General features: G+C 42.9%; 1 protein-coding gene across 1 annotated transcript in view; it reads left to right on the forward strand.

Annotated features, from left to right (window-relative positions):
* Positions 1-21,469, forward strand: part of LOC132575754 (voltage-dependent L-type calcium channel subunit alpha-1C-like) — a 621,373-nt gene that overhangs the window by 499,538 nt on the left and 100,366 nt on the right. Inside the window, exons 22-29 of the mRNA XM_060244444.1 lie at positions 1,517-1,623; positions 7,148-7,235; positions 8,745-8,852; positions 12,448-12,500; positions 12,618-12,764; positions 13,488-13,689; positions 15,883-16,041; positions 17,249-17,359. Coding sequence (XP_060100427.1) covers positions 1,517-1,623; positions 7,148-7,235; positions 8,745-8,852; positions 12,448-12,500; positions 12,618-12,764; positions 13,488-13,689; positions 15,883-16,041; positions 17,249-17,359 — 975 coding nt within the window. The remainder of the gene's footprint in view (positions 1-1,516; positions 1,624-7,147; positions 7,236-8,744; positions 8,853-12,447; positions 12,501-12,617; positions 12,765-13,487; positions 13,690-15,882; positions 16,042-17,248; positions 17,360-21,469) is intronic.

The raw sequence follows: 21,469 nt of genomic DNA on the forward strand, positions 1-21,469 counted from the left end.
GTACTGTTCACCATAGTGTCCCCTCCTATAAACAGAATCACTATGTTGGTACTGACTGTACAATCACAGTTAACTAAAAAGAAAACATAATAGCCCGAAATGCATTCATTCTTCAACCATGTTACCTCTCCCACAAGTACTGGATGAGCATTAATGAGTGTCTTTGAGTTCACAGAGTGCTACAAGTGAGAATATTTTTATTAATTTTCCAGGGGTTTCACGAGCTTAGTAGAAAAGTTACTACGAGATTACACATCAGTTTCCTTCAGCAGGAATAAAAATATTACCTTCTACTGTACTGAAACTCAACTCACCCCTCCCCAAATTCAATTTCAATGGTTTCTCCTCCTTCCTTTTAAGATTGCCATACAAAAATGCAAGTTCCAAGAGGCATCTTTACTTCCTTTGTTATGGCAAGAACCCTCCCTCCCCACAATCAGTTATATCCCATTGTATAAATTCTGCTCAAAAGTGTGGAGTTTATACTTCCTTTCTGATTTCTGCCTGATGGATGGATGGTTAGTTCTTCCTAATGTCATTTGGGTTTTTTGGTGACATGAATTTAATTTATTCTCCACTCCCTTCAGCACATTTTAAAAAGAAAAAAGAAATACCACGGATAGAGCTAACTGAAAACTACTGGGTTCTCCAGCCTTGAGAGTACCCTGACCTGAGGTGGTTGCAGGAATATGTCCATATAGTAAAGACGATTTGTTCTTCAAATCCCAGCAAGTGTTGTAGAATTCTTAGATATAATGTATTTATTTATATGTAAGGAGGCATGCTGAAGTCCCTGTTGCAGGGAATGCTTTCATACGTTGGTTTCTTTTTGTTGCCTCTGTAAAGAAAAAGAAAAGTCCTTTCATTTTGCCACATCTGCCAAACAAATTCAAAAATCAAAATTTGCAGGATCTCTGGGCTAGAAGCTTTTTAAATAAATAAACGGCAGGTGTGAGGCTGTTTCTTGGACCTGTCAAGCTATGTGCTGATAACCTAGGAATGAAAGAGCGGACTTCAGACTACCCTTCATTAACAGCAGCACAAATCATGTTGTTAAATTTGGGCCTCATCAGTCACATCAAAGAAGATACTAGAGCCAATTACATTATCTCAGTAGTGAAAGAGCTTGTGAGAAAAGCACCCACTAAAAGATGATAAAAACCAATGTCTGTAAAATAATCTGAAACACCTACACTGTTACAATGCATGCTCTTTGCATTTTCTGTAAATTGTATCTCAAAAGGAAAAGAGATACTTTAGATCGCAAATCAACAGCTATTCCTTAAATGGGCTGGGGACTAGTTTGCAACTTTTCCTTGGTCCCCCCCCCCCCCATTTGAAAGCTATCTTAACTACCTCTTCCTTGCATCTAATTTCTGTGAGACTTTGGAATAAAATATCTACATTCTTCAGCTCCATGTTCTATCACCCCCCTCCCTAAGCTTGCTGTGAGTGGAGATTCCTGGACATGCGTTAACGAGGAAGTTTGTTTGTGTCTTCATGTGATTATTTGCAGATGACAGCTTACGGGGCTTTCCTTCACAAAGGATCCTTCTGCAGGAACTACTTCAACATCCTGGACCTGCTGGTGGTTAGCGTTTCTCTCATCTCCTTTGGGATCCAGTGAGTGAGCCATTTTCAGCTGGGAAAAATCTGTTGTCCACAAGGGATGTGGAAATTTCCTGGGAGGAAGGAGGAGGCCATGTCTGCTGTATCATTTAGTTTGATGTTGCTGCTTAGTGCTATTTATTTATTTTTATGCCGCCTTTCTTGCTGAGACTGTGGATGCGTTCACACTACACTAAAAATGCATTTTGCATCTGGATTTTTACTATTCTTACATAGTAAAAATCCAGTTGCAAAACACAGTATTTAGTGTAGTGTGAACGCACCATCAGTGGCTTATAAAATTTAGCAATGCAATAGGAACAGCATAAGAAATATAATAAACATTATAATAAAATGGGAATATAAATTTAAAAAACCATGCAATAAAAATAGTATAAGACACGATATAAGGAGTACAAAGGCTGGATTATAGAAATTAGAAAAGAATGTGGTTAAAACAGTGAATGCGTACAATAAACAGTGCCATAACTACCTCCTGCACAGATGCATCTGATGGTTTTCCCCTTCCAGTTCTCCTGTATCAGATTGTACTTTGTCTGCCCAAACTGAGTTGTCTGAACCATAGGAGCCACCTGGTTTTCTAAGGTGACTGCTTTGTCAAGCAACACTCGCAGGCTGCGAACTTTTCAAGGGGAGTATAACCCCATCAGAGACAAGGGAGATCTGAAATCCCTGGTCTGCCTTTCTGTTAACCCAGAGAACCTGTCTTGTCAGGATTAAGTTTTAGCTTCTTTACTAGGGCTGCCAAGCCCCCAGTCCGGACGGGGGTTCCCCCACCCAGGAGGTTCCCAACCCGCCAGCTGACATTGGGCCAGCGGGGGGAACCTCCCCCGACGTTGACGATGTGATGACTTCACCCGGAAGTGATGTCATCACCCTGGCACCAGTGCGCAGTGGCCGCTCTAGTCATTTCTGGGGAAACTCTATGGTTTTCCTGGACGCTGTAGCCATTTGGGAGAGAAAACTCTATGGTACAACAGGTACCATAGAGTATTTCCCTCCCAAATGGCTAGAGCATCCTGGAAAACGATAGAGCTTTCCCGGAAATGCCTAGAGTGGCCACGAGTGCTGTCGCCGGCATGATGACATCATTTCTGGGTGACGTCATTGCGTCGTACACACACAAAGTGGAGGGGACTTGGCAACCCTATTCTTTGCCCTCATCCAACCTATTACAGACTCCAAGCACCAGTTCAGAACATTAACAGCATTCTTAGAATTAAGTGGAAAAGACAGAGCTGGATACCATCTGCATATTGGTAACATCACAACCCATACCTCTCCCAATTGCTTCAAATAGAATAAATAATATTAAATTGCCTGGGGGATAAGAAGAAGGTATTGGATTTATATTCCACCCTTCACTCTGAGACTCTGAATCTCAGAGTGGCTTACAATCTCCTTTACCTTCCTCCCCCACAACAGACACCCTGTGTGGTAGATGGGGCTGAGAGAGCTCTGACAGAACTGCTCTTGAGCAGAACAGCCTTGAGAGAACCCAAGGTCACATCAGCAGGTGCAAGTGGAGGAGTGGGGATTGGGGAATCAAACCCAATTCTCCCAGATAATAGTCCGTGCACTTAAACACTACACCAAAATGGGCTCTGCCATGACCTCCTCTGCCCAACCTAGTGACTTCAATTCTGGGTCCTCAGGGAAGGAGTTCATGGAGGACCAGAGGGACCAGGGAATGCCCAATACTGCAGAGGTGCCTGCTGCCAATGTTCCAGCAGGGCCGCTCAGACAGAGCTTGCAAAGGAGACCTCACCACTGGCTACTGAAATAACCACCAGGATGCAAACCCAGGCCTGTAGCCCCCAGGGGATGCTCTCATTCTTCAGGAATGGCAGCAGAAGAACTGGTTTGAGGTGGCCCAAAGGAGGCAAAGCACTTGGCTGGAGAAAAACTCAAAGCAAAGTGGAGAAAGACTCAAAGCAAATGCAACCAACCCAGGGGACAGCACATTATTGTGGCTACTCTGAGGCAGTGATGGCAGCCAAGCAAATTCACTTTTCTTCCACCCTTGTGTCTGCACACTGCTACCCAGTGGAGCCTTTCCTGGTTGCAAAGGGGCTTTTGTCTCAAGTCCCAGAGGATGTCAATCCAGGAAACATAAGAGCCTCCTGTGATTCCTTTTCAATGTATTTTGCAAATAACATTGGTTGCATCTGCCACAATTTAGGCACTACAGATGGACTGGTTTAATCTCAGGAGAGCAGTTGGGTCTTAGTCATAAAGATGACTTTCAGTTCATGAGGCCTCCAAGGAATCGGGAACATAAAGAAGGAAAGAAAAACTTAACCCAAGCAAGATGAATTAAGAAACTAAGATACCACAAATATAAGGGCCAAATACTATCAACTAAAAACATATAACATAAATTATCAAATATAAAAAAATATATGTATTAAGGGCTTTTTTTTAGAAGGAATGCACAAGTTCCTTGCACAGGAACGCAGTTTTAACTGGCTTGGTGTCAGGGGTGTATGCAAATTAGTTACTGCTGGGCCTTTTCTATTAAAAAGTTCTGTGTGAAACAATGGTGATGTTGGGGGTGTGACCTAAAATGCAAATGAGTTCCTGCTAGGTTTTTTTCTACAAAAAAACAAACAAACCCGTGGCCTGCAGGTATTTATTACAAATTAGATAAAAAACAAATATAGGGCTGAGAGGCAGAGGCAGGTTATATCAAGCCACTTCTCTGAATGTCCTCCATTCCCCAGTAGAGGTCACCAGATGTAAGCCATGACTTCTAGGTAAGCACACACACACACACATGCATACAAACACACACACAAATACAAAAATACCAAAAGGGGAAAAAAATCAGTCAACCAGGTGTAATGGACATGGAAACTGGGGTAAGCAAGGCAACAAGCAGATGTGATTTAAGAAGAGGTAGAGGCAAGAGAAGGAAGAACTTCTTTATCTCCACATTGATCAAGAAATCATCATGGCAAGTCACGTGTTGTGATGCATCAGAGGCTTAATCCATGGTGAGATTTGGAGTGCCTAGCACTTGGCAGAAACAAGCGATAGGTTGGGGTCCAAGCTACATTAGGTTTTCTTCGTGTCCTCCTTGAGTCTGTGCAGTCAGACAACAGTTGTGAGTTCTGTTGGGAACTTAACTTCCAGGAACACATAAACCTGATTCAGATGGAAAGTGTGGCACAAGGGGAAAGGAAGTTTATGCCTCCCACCCCTACACTATTTTTCTAACCTAAAATAGACCAAGGGAGCTGATATTTGTCTCTTTTAGGAAACTTGAATGAGCAGGGCATTTTTTGTAGCAGGAGCTCCTTTGCATATTAGGCCACACACCCCTGATGTAGCCAGTCCTTCTGGAGCTTACAGTAGGCCCTATACTAAGAGCCCTGTAAGCTCTTGGAAGATAGGCTACATGAGGGGTGTGTGGCCTCATATGCAAAGGAGCTCCTGCTACAAAAAAAAGTCCTGTGAATGAGTATACGTGGTTTCTCCAAGGAGTCTAGCATCAGCTGCCCGTGGTCATTTCAAAGTGAGGAAATTATGTGGGGGAGTCAGAAGTCCTTTTCTCCTCACACACCGTGGTCCTGATCCAAATCAAGCCTGTTCATGTCTGAAAAATAACTTCCCAGCACACACTTTGCAATGCATATCTGCAAATATGGTCCTGAGGAGGATGCAAGGAAAACATAATGGGTCTTCAGTGAAACACTTTAAAGACATAAGTCACTAGAGAATTAGCTGAAATGCTCCTTTCTCTGAAACAATAGTTAAGGGGGCCCTTAGCATATATGGAATTCACAATACAAAAGCTGCAAAAGGGGAAACCATCAGAAATTCAGAAATACTAATCACACTATTTGGTGTTTCTTCAATAATAATTATTGCTTTATATGACCATAACACAACTGAGTTGGTGGTTACAACCCAAAAATCTTTTACAGCTTTCAGTCTACAGTTTCCAAGCTGCAAAATCCAATATAAAATAGCACTGAAGTCTACAAAGTGCCCAGAAGCATTCTTTATGCTAACTGTAAGATTTCAATGCTATTTTATATTGGATTTTGCAGCCCGGAAGCAGTATATTGAAAACTGTAAAAAGGTGTTTGGTTTGTAACAACAACTCAATTGTGTTACGATCATGTATAGCAATAATTATTATTGAAGAAGCACCAAAGAGTGTGATTGGTATTTCTGATGGTTTTGCCTTTTGCAGTTTTTGTATCATGAATTCCTTTCTCTAAAACAGCATGAGTTTTGTTGCATCATTGTTAAGACTATCTTCTGCTGATTGCCATTTGGCGCCGTTTTTGTCATGTATCCACACTGCATTTGGCATCATGTCCGAGGAAGCTCTCTCTTCTTCCTTCTTCATCAACATATTTCAGTATTCAGTTCAGCAGCAAAGCAGGTAACAGCTCCTTCCACTCTCTCTCTCTTACTCATGAAAGTGCTTTCTCAAGTAATGGACTATTCAATGGGAAAAGACTTCATTAAGTGCAAAATTAAGGCATAAGTTTAAAACAATATAAATGTCAAAAAATACGAGGGAATGCAAATGTGAACAGTGCCGTCTGTCAATGGCTAGCCAAGGTACAGCTGCAACAGTAAAACGAATAAGGTCTCTATTGCCAGTCTCAGAAGGTATCACATCATAATTGTACAAAAGTATATATTTCCCTGTGGCTCAGAGTGGTAAAGCTGCAGTGGTAAAGCTCATGACCTGAGTTTGATCCTGGCAGAAGCTGTGTTCAGGTAACCGGCTCGAGGTTAACTCAGCCTTCCATCCTTCTGAGGTTGGTAAAATGAGTACCCAGTTTGCTGGGGGGAAAAGTGTAGCTGACTGGGGAAGGCAATGGCAAACGACCCCATAAAAAGTCTGCCGTGAAAATGTTGTGATGCGACATCACCCCAGAATCAGAAATGACTGGTGCTTGCACAGGGGACCTTTCCTTTTTTCTTTATATATTTCCCCAACCCCACAATCGGGGTTTTTTTGTAGCAGGAACTCCTTTGTAGATTAAGTTATACACCCCTGATGTAACCAATCATCTTGGAGCTTATACTAGGCTCTGTACTAAGAACCCTGTAAGCTCTTGGAGGATTGGCTACATCAGGGGTGTGTGGCCTAATACTCAAAGGAGTTCCTGCTACAAAAAAAGAGCCCTGCCCACAATATTAATTGCACAGATTGTAGAGAGTATAATGGACATATGTTTCATGGTTATGCTATAACATCAAGTATGACAATAGAAGTACTACAGAACTAAAGAGACTTCTGCTGAAATTGTTCATGGTTTTCAGACTTTTATCTGAAGAACTACAACAGAACTAGTGTACTGAAAAGGGGAGGGTGGACTTGTATGGGCAAGATCTGGGTTCAAATTCCTGCTCAACCATAAGTAAGCCTGTTTTACCACCTAGCAGGTATAATGCACATTTGACTTTTTTGGGGAACAAAGACAATTTTCAGTCTTTAGATTGTTCCCACGTGGACTGTAAAACCTGATCCGCTGTTGCTATTCTTTCCTAGGTCTAGTGCCATCAATGTAGTGAAGATACTGCGAGTCTTGCGAGTGCTCCGACCACTGAGGGCCATCAACAGAGCCAAAGGACTGAAGGTTAGAGGGAATCTCACAAATCTATTGCAGCCAATGTGCTAATTTCCTGTGATTTTACATGGGTTCTTTAGGGCAAATGGAGGAATTAATATACCTTCCATTCTGTTTGGCTGTCCAGATCTCCTGAGCTACATAGTTACATATTAAGAACATAAGAGAAGCCATGTTGGATCATGCCAATGGCCCATCCAGTCCAACACTCTGTGTCACACAGTGGCAAAAAAAAAAAGCGCACCATCAAGAGGTCCTTTAGTGGGGTCAGGACACTGGAAGCCCTCCCACTGTGGCCTCCCCAAGCACCAAGAATACAGAGCATCACTGCCCCAGACAGAGAGTTCCAACAATATGCTGTGGCTAATAGCCACTGATGAACCTCTGCTCCATATGTTTATCTAATCCCCTCTTGAAGCTGCCTATGCTTGCAGCCGCCACCACCTCCTGTGGCCATGAATTCCATCTGTTAATCACCCTTTGGTGATATACCAGCAAAGCACTTTCCATTATGATGGGTGTGTAGGGCCTGGGGTGGGGCATAGCACATCTTTGTGTTACTCGTTGGTCCAGCGCTGACTGTTGGTGAAGACTGATTATACCCTCAAGAGTGATGCAGTTCTCAAGTGCAGTGCAGTATTTTTATCTGTAAGACTGCAGGACAAGCTATTCATTTACACAGTAGAAAATAGAAGGGGGGCATCATTTGGATGAGGATTAAACCTGCCCTTGGCCCAAGTGAGCCAGGGGTGAAAGTAAGGATTTGCCCAGACCCACTTACACAACTTTGTCTTGGAATGTTGCCTACTGACTTTGTCTTGGATAATGTAGCGTAAGCCATGTGTGTATCTGAAGGCATCTCTATATACTAAGCAGGCACCCTGGCACTGTGGATTAGGAAAGTCAGCATGACAAGCAGAGAATAGGCTTTTCTCCCACCAAACGGTTTTCACATTCAAAATCACTTAGTGGATCTGAGGTGCCTGTTGGCCATTCCTGATCTAGACAAAGGTGGCATATTGTTGTCAGATCCGGTTACTAAAAGGTTTAGTTACAACTGCCTTAGGGTATGTTGTGTCATTCATTTTTTTTCTCCCCGAGAGCAAGGCTTAAAAACTTGATGAGGATTCAAGAAAACTGGAAATACCCCAGCTATTGTGAGACAGCTGTGGGTTAACATTGGTTCTGATAAGTCTCTGGACTGTTTATTTACACAAACATTCTATACAGGCAATAAGAGTTTTCCATTCCTAGAGGAAAATTGAAGAAGAAAATATTGATGATGATGATGATGATGATGATGATGATGATGATGATGATGATGATGATGATATTGGATTTATATCCCACCCTCCACTCCGAATCTCAGTCTCAGAGAGGCTCACAATCTCCTTTATCTTCCTCCCCCACAACAATTGCAATCTGACAGGATTATTGCAATTTGTTTGTTTATTTGTGTCAAACCCTGGGAAGTTTAAATAATCCCTCTGCTGACTCTCTCTCAACTTCTGTTTGCAGCATGTTGTCCAGTGTGTGTTTGTAGCCATCCGGACTATTGGGAACATTGTGATTGTCACCACATTGTTGCAGTTCATGTTTGCCTGCATTGGAGTTCAGTTGTTCAAGGTAAAGCCATGGAATGTGTTTCTTACTTCTTCCTCACTTATTTTTCCCTTTTTAAACTCGGTGTATATATTGACCGCCAGGGCTTTTTCTGTAGAAAAAGCCCAGCACTAACTCATTTGCATATTAAGCCACTCCCCCTGGAGCCAAGCCAGCCGGAACTGCGTTCCTGTGTGTTCCTGCTCAAAAAAAGCCCTGTTGACCACCCCTGTCTATTTTACTCTCATAACATCCCTGTGAGGTAACTCACACTGAGAGATAGTGACTGGCCTAAGGTCACCCAGTCAGCTTCATGGCACAGTGAGGATTTGAGCCTGGGTCTCCCAGATTCTAATCCAGTTCTGTAGCCACTATTCCACACTACACATGCAGAAATTATTTGAGAATCATAGAGAAAAAGGATTATGAAGAATTGCCTGAAGCACCGCTCTTAGCCGAATAAAACAGAAGTGTTAAAATGACTGGTTTATTTGCCATAAACTCTGCAAAGCTAATCAACATTCTGGATGTGCTTCAGAATTAAGGCTGAATGGAAATTAGTTTTCAGTTTCCTCTTTGTTTTGTGCTTCCATTTTTGGCAACTATCTTGAACATTTTGACCACGTTTCAAATGACACTTTCTCTAAGAAGTATTGAAGTTGCTGTCATGAAGAGTGTACACTATGAGCACTGCCACTTTGGATCACATGGGCCCACATTCCTAGTCAAACACTCATGTATCCAAGATGACAACAGCCAGGGGTAGAATTCTACCCCTGATGTAGCCAATTCTCCAAGAGCTTACAAGGCTCTTTTTTGTAAGCTCTTAGAGGATTGGCTACATCAGGGGTGTGTGGCCTAATATGCAAAGGAGCTCCTGCTAGAATTTCACCCCTGACAATAGCTATCACTGTGGGTACTTCATGAGCAACAAGAAGGCTCCCTTGGACATCTCCAGCCTGGAAACATTTGCTTATGATACACTGCCTCTGATACAAGCAGCCTTTCTTATGTGTAAGAAGAAAGCGACTAGTATCAGCTGCTACAGCAGAAGTGGCCATGTGGAAACAAGGGGAGCATTGAATTGTGTCTGCAAGAGTCTGCACAATATATGCCAACATCTTGGATACCTGCAGATCTGACAGGATTGTTGACCCGTGAGATGTTACTTGGAGAAAAAGCTGAGGATAGCTGCAAAAAAGGCATTGGGAAAAGTGGTAAAACATCTCAAAACAAGACTGTTCCAGGTATCTAGTTTGCTGAACAGTCATGGGATAAGAGAATGGAATTTATTGTAGATTAGAAACTGCTGAAATTACAGAAACAGAGAGTAAAAGCTAGACAGTTATTGTGAAGGTGGGAAGTAAGCAGTGGGTTCCATAAGGGTTGGGATTGGTGTTATTTGTTCATAAATGATTTGGAATGAGCAGTGAGGTGGCCAAGTTTGTAATGACACCAGATTATTCTGGATGATGAGAACCAGATTATGAAGACCTTCAAAAGGATCTCTCCAAACTGGATGGGTTGGCAGCAACCCAGCAAATGGAATTCAATTGGATAAAATATAAAGTGATGCACATTACAGTGAAAAATCATAACTAAACATTCACTGATGGGTCCCAAACTGTTAGTGACATATCAGAAAAAAGTTTTTGGGGTCATGGTGGATAGCTTAATGAAAATATTGATTCAATGTTAAATAACAGTAATAAGGGTAAATTCATGCTAGGGGTTATTAGGAAAAGGACTGGAAATAGACAGAGGATGTCACCGCCCTATAAAGATCCATAATGCAGCCATATTTAGACTACTATATATTTAGACAATGCGGTCATATTTAGAGACAGTTTGGTATAGTGATTAAGTGAACCAGGTTTGAGTCCCCACTCCTCCACATGCAACTGCTGGAGTGACCTTGGGTCAGTCAACTCTTTCAGAGCTGTTCTGCTCAAGAGCAGTTTCTGTCAGAGCTCACTCAGCCCCACCTACCTCACAGGGTTTCTGTTGTGGGGAGGAGAAGGGAACGGAGAATGTAAGCCACTTGGATCAGGCCAATGGCCCATCCAGTCCAACACTCTGTGTCACACAGTGGCCAAAAAAACCAGGTGCCATCAGGATGTCCATCAATGGGGCCAGGATACTAGAAGCCCTCCAACTGTTGCCCCCCCCGCCCCACCCCGCCCAAGCACCAAGAATATAGAGCATCACTACCCCAGACAGAGAGTTCCAACAATATGCTATGGCTAAATAGCCGCTGATGGACCTCTGCTCCATATGCTTATCCAATCCCTTCTTGAAGTTATCTACGCTTGTAGCTGCCACCACCACCTGTGGTAGTGAATTCCATGTGTTAATCACCCTTGGGATGAAGAAGTACTTCCTTCTATCAGTTCTAACCCGACTGCTCAGGTAATTAACTCATTAACTTCATAAAGATCTACTGAAAGCAGAAAATGTCATTTCAAATGGTGTTCCCTCTAAGCTGTGCTATGGGGCACTGGCAGATAAAATTTTAGCTTCCAGCTCATAATATTTTTTTTCCCCTCCATTGAAATTTTTTTTCCTCTCCTGGTCCAGTCTTTTTGAGACTCGGGGGTGGGGTTTGAGAAGAGGCGCCAGCAGCTATGTTGCAAATTTGGTGCCTTCACTTAAAAAAACAGCCCCCCCTCTGAGCCCCAGATGCTCCCAGATCCAATATAGCCTGTTGGGCCCATTGACTGTAATGGTCCCCAAGGGCTATAATGGAGCACGAAAATAATCTATTTGTTTTGCACACTCCTATTATGCTTTTCAGTATGATTTGTAAGCTGCCTTGAGTCACAGCAAAAGTGGGGTACAAATACTTGAATAAATAAATAGTTTGGGCAGGTTGGTAACATTTCAGCAACTTCCTGTTTGTTAGGTTAGGCTGGGGTCTGAAAGTGATTGCTCCACCTCTGTAATCGACCTGTAAATTTGTCATATTTCACATATTTCACAACTGCAAGTGTCTTTCCCCACCCCCACCCCCAAGTGCTGGCATGTTTTCTAAGGCTCAACACAGGGTGGTGGTCTGAGGCCAGGTCGACCAATATAGACCAATATGGGCTGGGTAGATCTGTTCTCCAAAGGCCAGGTCTACCAGTATATGGGAAGGGGAAGGGTGGACCTATTCTCTGGAGGCCTTGGCTACCTCAATAGAGGACATTTTCTGTTATGAAATTTGACTTGATTCTGTTTTCTCTTATAATGTTTAAAATGTCCTTAAAATATAGTTTAAAAGAATTCATTCTGAGATTTTTACAAGGTTATGGAAATAATCTTATTAAAAAACTAATTTATGCAATAGGTTTTTTTCACTCATGTAGTACAATTTTTTCTCACAACAACACATTGTTGCCTTCCTGCCCCTGCCTCTGCCCTGTTGTGTTACCTGCGCCCAACTTTGTGCAGAAATCAGATGGAGAGCAATATAGAAGTAAGGAAAGGTTTTGGACTGGGGGCAGTCATTTCACATCTATTTAAATGTCAATGGGTGAAGGAAACACAAAACACATTATTTCTTCATCAGGCACTATTTTAAAAAATGTGGTATCCATAATTAAACAATCTAAACATTCCTGTTTTCATCTTCTTCCAGGGCAAATTGTACAGCTGCAGTGATAGCTCCAAACAAACAGAGGCAGAGTGCAAGTGAGTTCTCTATATGTGGCCAGACCACCTGCACATGTTCCCATGGACCAGTCAAGATGCCAAAAACTTAATTATCTCATTTCCTCCCCCCCGCCCCTATCTTTTTTCTCGGAACAGGGGGAAATTTATTACTTACAAGGATGGGGAGGTCTCCCAACCAATGGTCCACAAGCGATACTGGGAGAATAGCAAATTTGATTTTGACAACGTCCTTACTGCCATGATGGCCCTCTTCACCGTTTCAACCTTTGAAGGCTGGCCAGAGTGAGTGTGTAAAGCTAATTCACAGAACCATTTTTTATTTGGTGAAATCAAAGTTCCCCCACCCCAGCATAGAAACTGGCATGTTAAGCTACTTTTGCAATTGCTTCAGTGCATGGGTGGAATTCTAGGAGGAGCTCCTTTGCATGTTAGGCCACACACCCCTGATGTAGCCAATCCTCTGAGAGCTTACAAAAAAGAGCCTTGTAAGCTATTGGAGGATTGGCTATATCTGGAGGGGGGTGGCCTAATATGCAAAGGAGCTCCTGCTAGAATTCCACCCCTGCTTCAGTGCATTAATAATCTCATACTTGTTCAGTGGCTTGTATCCAGCCAGTCCACTTAGTGAAGTTTGTAGCCTTCTTCTAGCAAAAGGAGCTTCTCTCCAACTGAAGCAGCTCTTCTGCAGTGCAGAGTGGTACGATACATGCCAATGAGCTTTGCTTCCAGTTGAGTACTGCAGGTTTCATTGGCAATTTTATGAGTATCCTAAAGAAAGGCAGTGGCCCCTACAGTTTCCTGAATTACCTCCATGCTTATTACAGTGAGCTGGTGACAAAGACTGTGCAGATCACACAAATCTTGCATTGAACACTGTGAGTCTTGTGGACTAGCAGGGTCCAGTGTGAACTGAAAAACCCCTTAGAGCAATGTTCCCAATCCCCTGAGGTAGGGCTGCCTGGAAGTGCCCTTAGTGTCTGTCTTGGGATTCTCTCCTTTTTCTAGACTGCTGTATCGATCTATTGATTCCCATCTGGAAGATGTGGGACCCATCTATAACCACAGGGTGGAGATTTCCATTTTCTTCATTATCTACATCATCATCATCGCTTTCTTCATGATGAACATCTTCGTTGGTTTCGTCATCGTCACTTTTCAGGAGCAAGGAGAACAGGAGTACAAGAACTGTGAGCTGGACAAGAACCAGGTAACATCACAGCTTCACGATGGGACTGGAGGAACAAAGTGCATCCGGTGGTCCAAAGGCCTTTGGAAGAATTTCTCTCGCAAGTAAAACAAATGGTTGGGTTTGGACATCATGACAAACAGTACTTAAACAGCAGTTGGTTGACATTGGGCACAGACGGAGCTTGTTTGCTGTGCTCATGGGCTCTCCTCACTCCTTGCCACCTCTTCCTTCTTCCAGTCAAACTCCAGTTTGCCAAAGCACCTGAATGCAGGTACCTTGGCCAATTGAAATTTGTTTCCCCCTCACACACACTCAAACTCGTTCATACAGCTGCAGCTTAATTAAACCAGGACATTTTCAACCAAGCACCGCCCTTGAAAGGAATGAGTTGAGAAGAGCAAGAGGAACATATGAGCACCAGCTATGCTGAGACGTTGGTTTAATTACAGTCAGGGCTTTTTGTAGCAGGAACTCCTTTGCATATTAGGCCACACACCCCTGAAGTAGCCAATCCTCCAAGAGCTTACAGTAGGCCCTGTAGGAAGAGCCCTGTAAGCTCTTGGAGGATTGGTTATATCAGGGGTGTGTGGCCTAAATTCAATGGAGTTCCTGCTACAAAAAAAGCCCTGATTATGGTATGTCTGTGATATCTAAATGCAGCTAGTTTCTTGTTAGTGGCTCACATGTGAGCCTAAATTCTGATATTAGATCTCTGCAAATAGGCTAATGTCTTTGGGGTTGCATGAATTTCTCAGAGTGCATAACTTTCCTTGTGGAGTGTTTGGCTGGCAGGCTGAGCGGAAGACAGGAGGGATACACAAGCAGTTGGAGAACTGGCAGGTTCTTTGTTGTCCTTCTTTCTAGCAAATATCTTTCTGGAAGACAGTAGCAGTTCTGTGGCTCACAGAATAAGTGTTGCTAAATGCAAAGGTTTCCTGAAACCCAACAATTTATATAAACCCAATTTGCTTTTCAGGGTTTCATCGTTCAATCTATCAAGGTTTAACCTTTTCAATGTTTTATCATTTAGCCTAAAAGACTTGATGCCTGTGAGGTCAGTGCTGCCCTTTCAAATCTCCCCTATTCTCAAGAAGGCATCTGCTGAGTCCTTGAATCATGATGCATTCAACTTTCTGCAGCAGCTGCTTACAAATTCTCTTAAGAGCCAGCTTGATGTAGTAGTTAAGTGCGTGGACTCTAATCTCGAAGAACTGGGTTTGATTCCCCACTTCTCCACATGCACCTGCTGAGCGACCTTGGGTCAGTCTTCTAGAAAGAGCTGCTATCTCAAGAGTAGTTCTCTGAGAGCTCTCTCAGCCCCATCTACCTCACAGAATGTCTGTTGTGGGGAGGAAGGGAAAGGAGATTGTAAGCCTCTCTGAAACTCTGATGAAGGGCAGGGTATAAATTCAATCTCTTCTCCTTCTTTTCTTGATTTTTCAACTGTAACAAGCTATTCAGAGTAAATTGAGGAGGGCAAGTTATTTAAGTGGGTGACTTAGGAAACCTTTCCTGTCCCCAGGAAAATACTTGACTCTTTATTGTTAGTGATGGATACAGAATGCTGTGCACACTAGAAGAATAGTGACTCTGGGTGTTAGCTCTAAACAGAAGAATCTTCACACAGCCACAGAACCACTGAATGTCATTAGAGAAGATATTATTTGCTTTGTATGCACACCAACACACATGCTGTAGAGATAAAAATACTGATTATAGAACTGTTGGCAAAGCACTTGGGAAGACATGAAACACCATGTATAAATGTTAACGATCTTCCCTGTTATTTGTGACAAATTCCAGAGGGGTAGCTATGTTAAGTTTGTTGCAGTCTCATAATGCTCTAAAGACTGACTGATATATTGAGACACGTTTTTGTGGCCTAGTCCAAAAAAAAACCTATTCCATAATGATGTTGTTAATCTTTAAAATGCCTTAAGAGTATTTGTTATTGTTAAGTAGCGCTGCTCTTCCTTGATCCACAAACACACTTCTTGGTGGGTTATTTTTTGTTGTTCAGTCACACAGTCGAGTCCAACTCTTTGTGATGCCATAGACCAAGTCACGCCAGGCCCTCCTGTCTTCCACCATCCTCTGAAAGTGTCAACAGTTCGAAAAATTCAGACTGAAAAAATACCACACTTGACAAATTGCTGGGGAATTTTTAAAAAACAAATGGAGCATCTGGTTTTTTTTTTAATTTATTTACAGCGGCAGTGTGTAGAATACGCTCTGAAGGCCCGCCCCCTGCGAAGGTACATCCCCAAAAACAAGTACCAGTACAAAGTTTGGTATGTGGTGAACTCCACCTATTTTGAATACCTGATGTTCATCCTCATCCTGCTGAATACCATCTGCCTGGCCATGCAGGTAGGTCAGGAATGAGAAGGGAACTCACTGGGCATTGCTCTCTGGTTATAATACAAAACGTTGCTTGTTTCTCAAGGACTGGAACTGTGGATGGAAAAGGCACTTGAACATCTGTGGCAACAGTGCACAGTCACTTTGTATTCTGATTACGACATTTGGGAGGGCTAAAAATGTGTATAGAATTATTTGTTAGATGTATAATTATGGAGAATTAGGTGATCAGGTGCGGTAGTATGATCAGGGATGTGGCAGGTGATCAGGGGTGCGAGAGCCAGTTTGGTGTAGTGGTTAAGTGTGCGGACTCTTATCTGGGAGAACCAGGTTTGATTCCCCACTCCTCCACTTTCACTTGCTGGAATGGCCTTGGGTCAGCCATAGCTCTGGCAGAGGTTGTCCTTGAAAGGGCAGCTGCTGTGAGAGTCCCTTCAGCCCCACCCACCTCACAGGGTGTCTGTTGTGGGGGAGGAAGGTAAAGGAGATTGTGAGCCGCTCTGAGACTCTGAGTGAAGGGCAGGATATAAATCCAATATCATCATCTCCTTCTTCTTCTGAGAACTGGTATTCCCCTGATCTGACCTGCATAGCTCAGTTTAGCCGGATCACAGAAGCTAAGCAGAGTCAGCCCTGGCCATTATTTGGATGGGAGGCCACCAAGGAACACCAGGGTCATGACATGGAGGCAGACAATGGCAAACCACCCCGGATCATCTCTTGCTTTGAAAACCCTATGGCATGGCCAGAAGTCAACTGTGACTCGGTGGCAAAACAAAGAACCAAAAACACTCCTAACTTATTAACCGTTGTGAACAACTGAAGTGTTTTGTAAACTTGAAATGAGTAATATGAATACTGTGTGCTCACGATTGCTGGAAACCTGTACTCTGCTGTATTTTGGGCCTTGAAAAGCATGAAGGCTAGAAATGCAAGCTTCTCAGGCTTCTGAAGAGGCCATTCTAATGCCATACATAGGAAATCGGCATGGGAAGGCATTTCAAAGCTATGCAGAGATCCACAGGGGAAACCCTTTTTTAAAAAAACTAATTCATTAAAAAGAAGGAATGCATAAACAAATAATTGTTTTTAAAAACCCAATTCATTAAAAAGAAGGAACGCATAAAGAAACGGGGGGAGGAGAGGCTCTTTACAAAAGAAAAAAGTAAGATGAGCCCAAAAAACCTGAGTGCCAAATGGAATGTTCGTTTTTCAGCACTATGGCCAGAGCTGCCTCTTCAAGGAAGCCATGAACATCCTCAACATGCTGTTCACCGGCCTCTTCACCGTTGAGATGGTCCTGAAATTAATTGCCTTCAAACCCAAGGTAGGAGCACTTGATCATTTGTTCACTCTACACTTACAGTATCAAAAGGGAGGACAGGAGGAAATGAAAATACATAATAGACCTATTGATATCCCCCCCACTCCCATCTTCCACTCAAGGGGTGGATATGAGCAGATGTTGTCTGGACTGGAGTCTCAATCTGTGCTTGGAGGAGCCTTTTGTTCTTGAATGGAGCATAGAGACTGGAAAGCCATGTTTTCTAGAAACGCATCCCGTTTGATTCATCATGGCATTTACTCTAGAGCTGAATGACACTCCACTGTTCTCAAATGACATATTTGAGGTGGAAGAGCCACCCTAAGATGACGTTTTCCATCAGTAGCCATCAGGTGAAAAATGATCTTCTGAAAATACACCCAACACTGTAAAATTAAAACACTCTCAAAGCAGGATCTTGCAACCAAAGTGTGTTTTTTTTTCAGGACATGGAATTTTAATGAGTGCAGATTCTTTCCAAGACCAGTATTCCACATAAATGTGAAAGGGAAATGTCACCTCAGAGTGATTTCTCTTCCTCAAACATGGTTGGGTCGATCAGCTCCTAGAGGTATGGATTTGTGCAACAAAGACAGTACCTCGGTTAGAGAAAAATACAGTTCACCAAAGATACCAGGAGCCCATTAAGCACAGCCAGGTGAAAGAGTTCTACTAGTATCTACTAGTTCCACTAGAATTAGGGGGAGGTATTTGTGAATTTCCTGCATTGTGCAGGGGGTTGGACCAGATGACCCTGGGGGTCCCTTCCAACTCTGTGATTCTATGATTCTATCTGTTTCTGCTCTAAATTTGCAAATCTGTTTGTATTATACTGGAGCAAAACTGGGCGTTCCTGAACATCAGCTTATATTTAAGCTAGGAATCGCCTTTACCATCAATGTGGTTTTCAAATATACATAAACAGAAATTTTACTGGAACTGGGAGGCCAAAACAGCTCTGGAAAAGGGCCCCTCCCAAAGTCATGCTCATCCTGTCACCACACTTCCTTACCTAATGGAAGGCTGAAGAGCTGGCTGGAGAGAAAGGAGGCACCACTGTGCTACCTTGTGCCAGATGTCCTGCACCCCGGCTGGCACAGTTGGAAACTATAATGGAAGAAATGTCAGGGTGAAACTGTACTATCAAAACATTTATTACAAGAAAAAAAATGGGTGATAGGAAAAATCTTGTGGCCTCTACTTCTAAGTAGACTCTACTTCTAAAACAGTCTATGATGAAAAATAGAAGTGTGCACACAGGCACTTTAGTATTCCAAAACCTCTACCTATAGACAGACTGCAATAAAAAACACAAGAGTGCATGCAGGCACTTTAACATAACCTCTTTTCCCAAACAGTTTGCACTAAAATGAATCCAAACAGTTCACAGAAAAATAAATCAGAGTGCACACAGGAACTTAAAAGTAGAGGCCACAAGGTTCTTCCTATCACCCAAATATTTTCTTGTAATAAATGTTTTGATAGTACAATTTCACCCTGACATTTCTTCTATTATAGTTTTGCTTAAACTCAGGGAGCCCCCTTTTTTTCTATACGGCACAGTGGGTAGCTGGGTACCTTCACACCCATGCCCCTACTGACTGGTCACACCATGCTCAGGACTGCACAGTGTACAGCCAGCCACTGCTGTATCCATGATCCTCTGGGCCAGCCCAGGCCCAGTGGGGCTGGCACAGAGCAAAAGTGGGCCCTGCTATGCTCTTCCCATTTTGACAGGGTGTTCCTGCAAATTATTCTCTACATTTTGGACTTGCAAAATGCATTTTAGGTTTTGGATGGTATAGCTTGAGATCTTGAAGGCTAGTTTACAACATATGGCATGTGTGCTGATTATCTCATTGCCTCCAATATGCTTGTTGTCTGCTAAATAGTGAAGGCACTGAAAATAGACTCTGAAACGCTCATGAAAGGGAGTCATTACAGTAACAGAGACTGAGAAAGAAGGCTGTGCTTGAGTAATGAAGATAAAATGAACAAGTTTTTCTACAGCAGAGAAACGCAATATTTTTAATAAAACGCTTTAATAAAATAGAATGCTGAATATATAGGAAATGGGGAAATAGGGGGAAAACACTGAAATGGGATCCCAGAAGAAAGCAAAAAACAAAAACATGCACACACACAACGTACAGGAAATTATCATACCACTTAATGACAAAGTTGTATCTGCCAGAAATCCGTTTGTTAAGAAAACTCATGTATCAGCAGTTGGTCTCCTGTGATGACCCTAATGAAGGTTAAGAAAACATAAAAATACAGGCCAAGTAATACTGTTAATCAATTTAAAAATCAATTATTTGACCTGTATGTTTATATTTTCTTAACCTTTTGATACTTAATTCAATTCGTTTGGGGTTAGGCTTATTTCTTCTTTTTTCATTTTTGGGTTTGACCCTAATGAAGGACTGAGGCTTGAGCAGGGCACAAGGGGCATGAGATTGGGGAAGAGAAACAGGAAAAACAGTGCACAGAACTGCAAGGGATAAGAATTACGTGGCTGGCAGAGCTTGTTGGCAACAGAACTTTGAAGGTTCAGAAGTTGATGGCCAGCATATAAAAAGCAGTAAAGAGGACTAAAGAGGAAGCAGTAAAGAGAAAGTAGTGATGGGATAGGCAATTGATATGACTACATAGTTCTGGCATTAATGTGTTCACGTTGCTATGTTATGTGAATTTTTCAGGTTGATGGACTATATCTGTATCTTGGGTATCACTGAGACTTGGCAGGTGGGATGCTTAACCTCTCTGAATTCCACCCGCAGTGTTCCATCAGCACAAGTCTGGCAGGTGGGGAGATAGTGTTGCTGTAACCCAGGGCCTTTTTCGTAGAAAGCTCCAAGAGCTTTCAAGGCTCTTCTTACAGGGCCTACTGTAAGAGGCTCCCAGAGGATTGGTTACATCAGGGGTGTGTGGCCTAATATGCAAAGGAGCTCCTGCTACAAAAAAGCCCTTTCTGTAACCTATAAGGACTCTAACCCCCTAGTGTGGTGCCCCATCCAAGACACTTTGAGTTGTGAAGCTGTGTACCTAATTTGGGACTGGGAAACAGGATCTGGATTCTGTTGATGTGCTGCCCACTCCTCTGCCCAACAGTCTCCCTGCCTGAGCTGATAGAGATGGCCTTGCTAGACTGGGGGAGCTGATAGAGATGGCCTTGCTGTCCTGGGGGACTTCAACGTTCATTCTGAGGTATAGCTCAGGATTTCAGGGCCTCCATGACATAGGTTATAAGTGGTCCTACACCCTCTTTAGTTTATGCTCTTGATCTGGTATTTTGTTATGGTCGGAATGAATGTCATTTGAGGATGGAGGAATTAATGATGGCTCCTTGGTCGTCATGAACAGAATACTGTTTGCTCAGGTTTAGAACTACAAGGATACCAAGAGCTTGCAGGAGTGGGCAATCTTTTAAAATGATCTGCTCCAGAGTGTGATGGATCCAAATGGCTTCCTGATGGTCGTAGGGGATATTCTTGTTGATATGGCTGGTGATCCTGCTGATGCCCTGTTGACTCCTAGAATGAAGAAATGACACAGGAAGTTGACACAATTGCTCCTGGTGCCCTCTCTCAGGTATTAGCATCCAGATATCCCCTTGGTTTACTGAGGGATGGAAAGACCAGGGAAATAGCTATCATAACAGTGAAGGAAAACTTTAGATGAATTCGGTAATACATGGGCTAAACCTCGTTTTAAAGTGTATTCTGTGGTGGTGATGGAAGCAAAGAAACAATTATTTTCTGCCACCATTGTGTCCATACATTGTAGGCCAGTGATGCTGCTCTGGTTGTTCAGAGCCTGCAGGGGTATGGTCTGTGGGAAGTCGCCTACTTTTGCTTAAGAGAGCCAGTTTGGTGTAGTGGTTAAGTGTGCGGACTCTTATCTGGGAGAACCGAGTTTGATTCCCCACTCATCCACTTGCACCTGCTGGCATGGCCTTGGGTCAGCCATAGCACTGGCAGAGGTTGTCCTTGAAAGGGCAGCTGCTGTGAGAGTCCTCTCAGCCCCACCCACCTCACAGGGTGTCTGTTGTGGGGGAGGAAGATAAAGGAGATTGTGAGCTGCTCTGAAATTCTGAGTGGAGGGCAGGAT

Source organism: Heteronotia binoei, chromosome 8 (genome assembly GCF_032191835.1).
Source record: "Heteronotia binoei isolate CCM8104 ecotype False Entrance Well chromosome 8, APGP_CSIRO_Hbin_v1, whole genome shotgun sequence".
Classification (NCBI taxonomy): domain Eukaryota; kingdom Metazoa; phylum Chordata; class Lepidosauria; order Squamata; family Gekkonidae; genus Heteronotia; species Heteronotia binoei.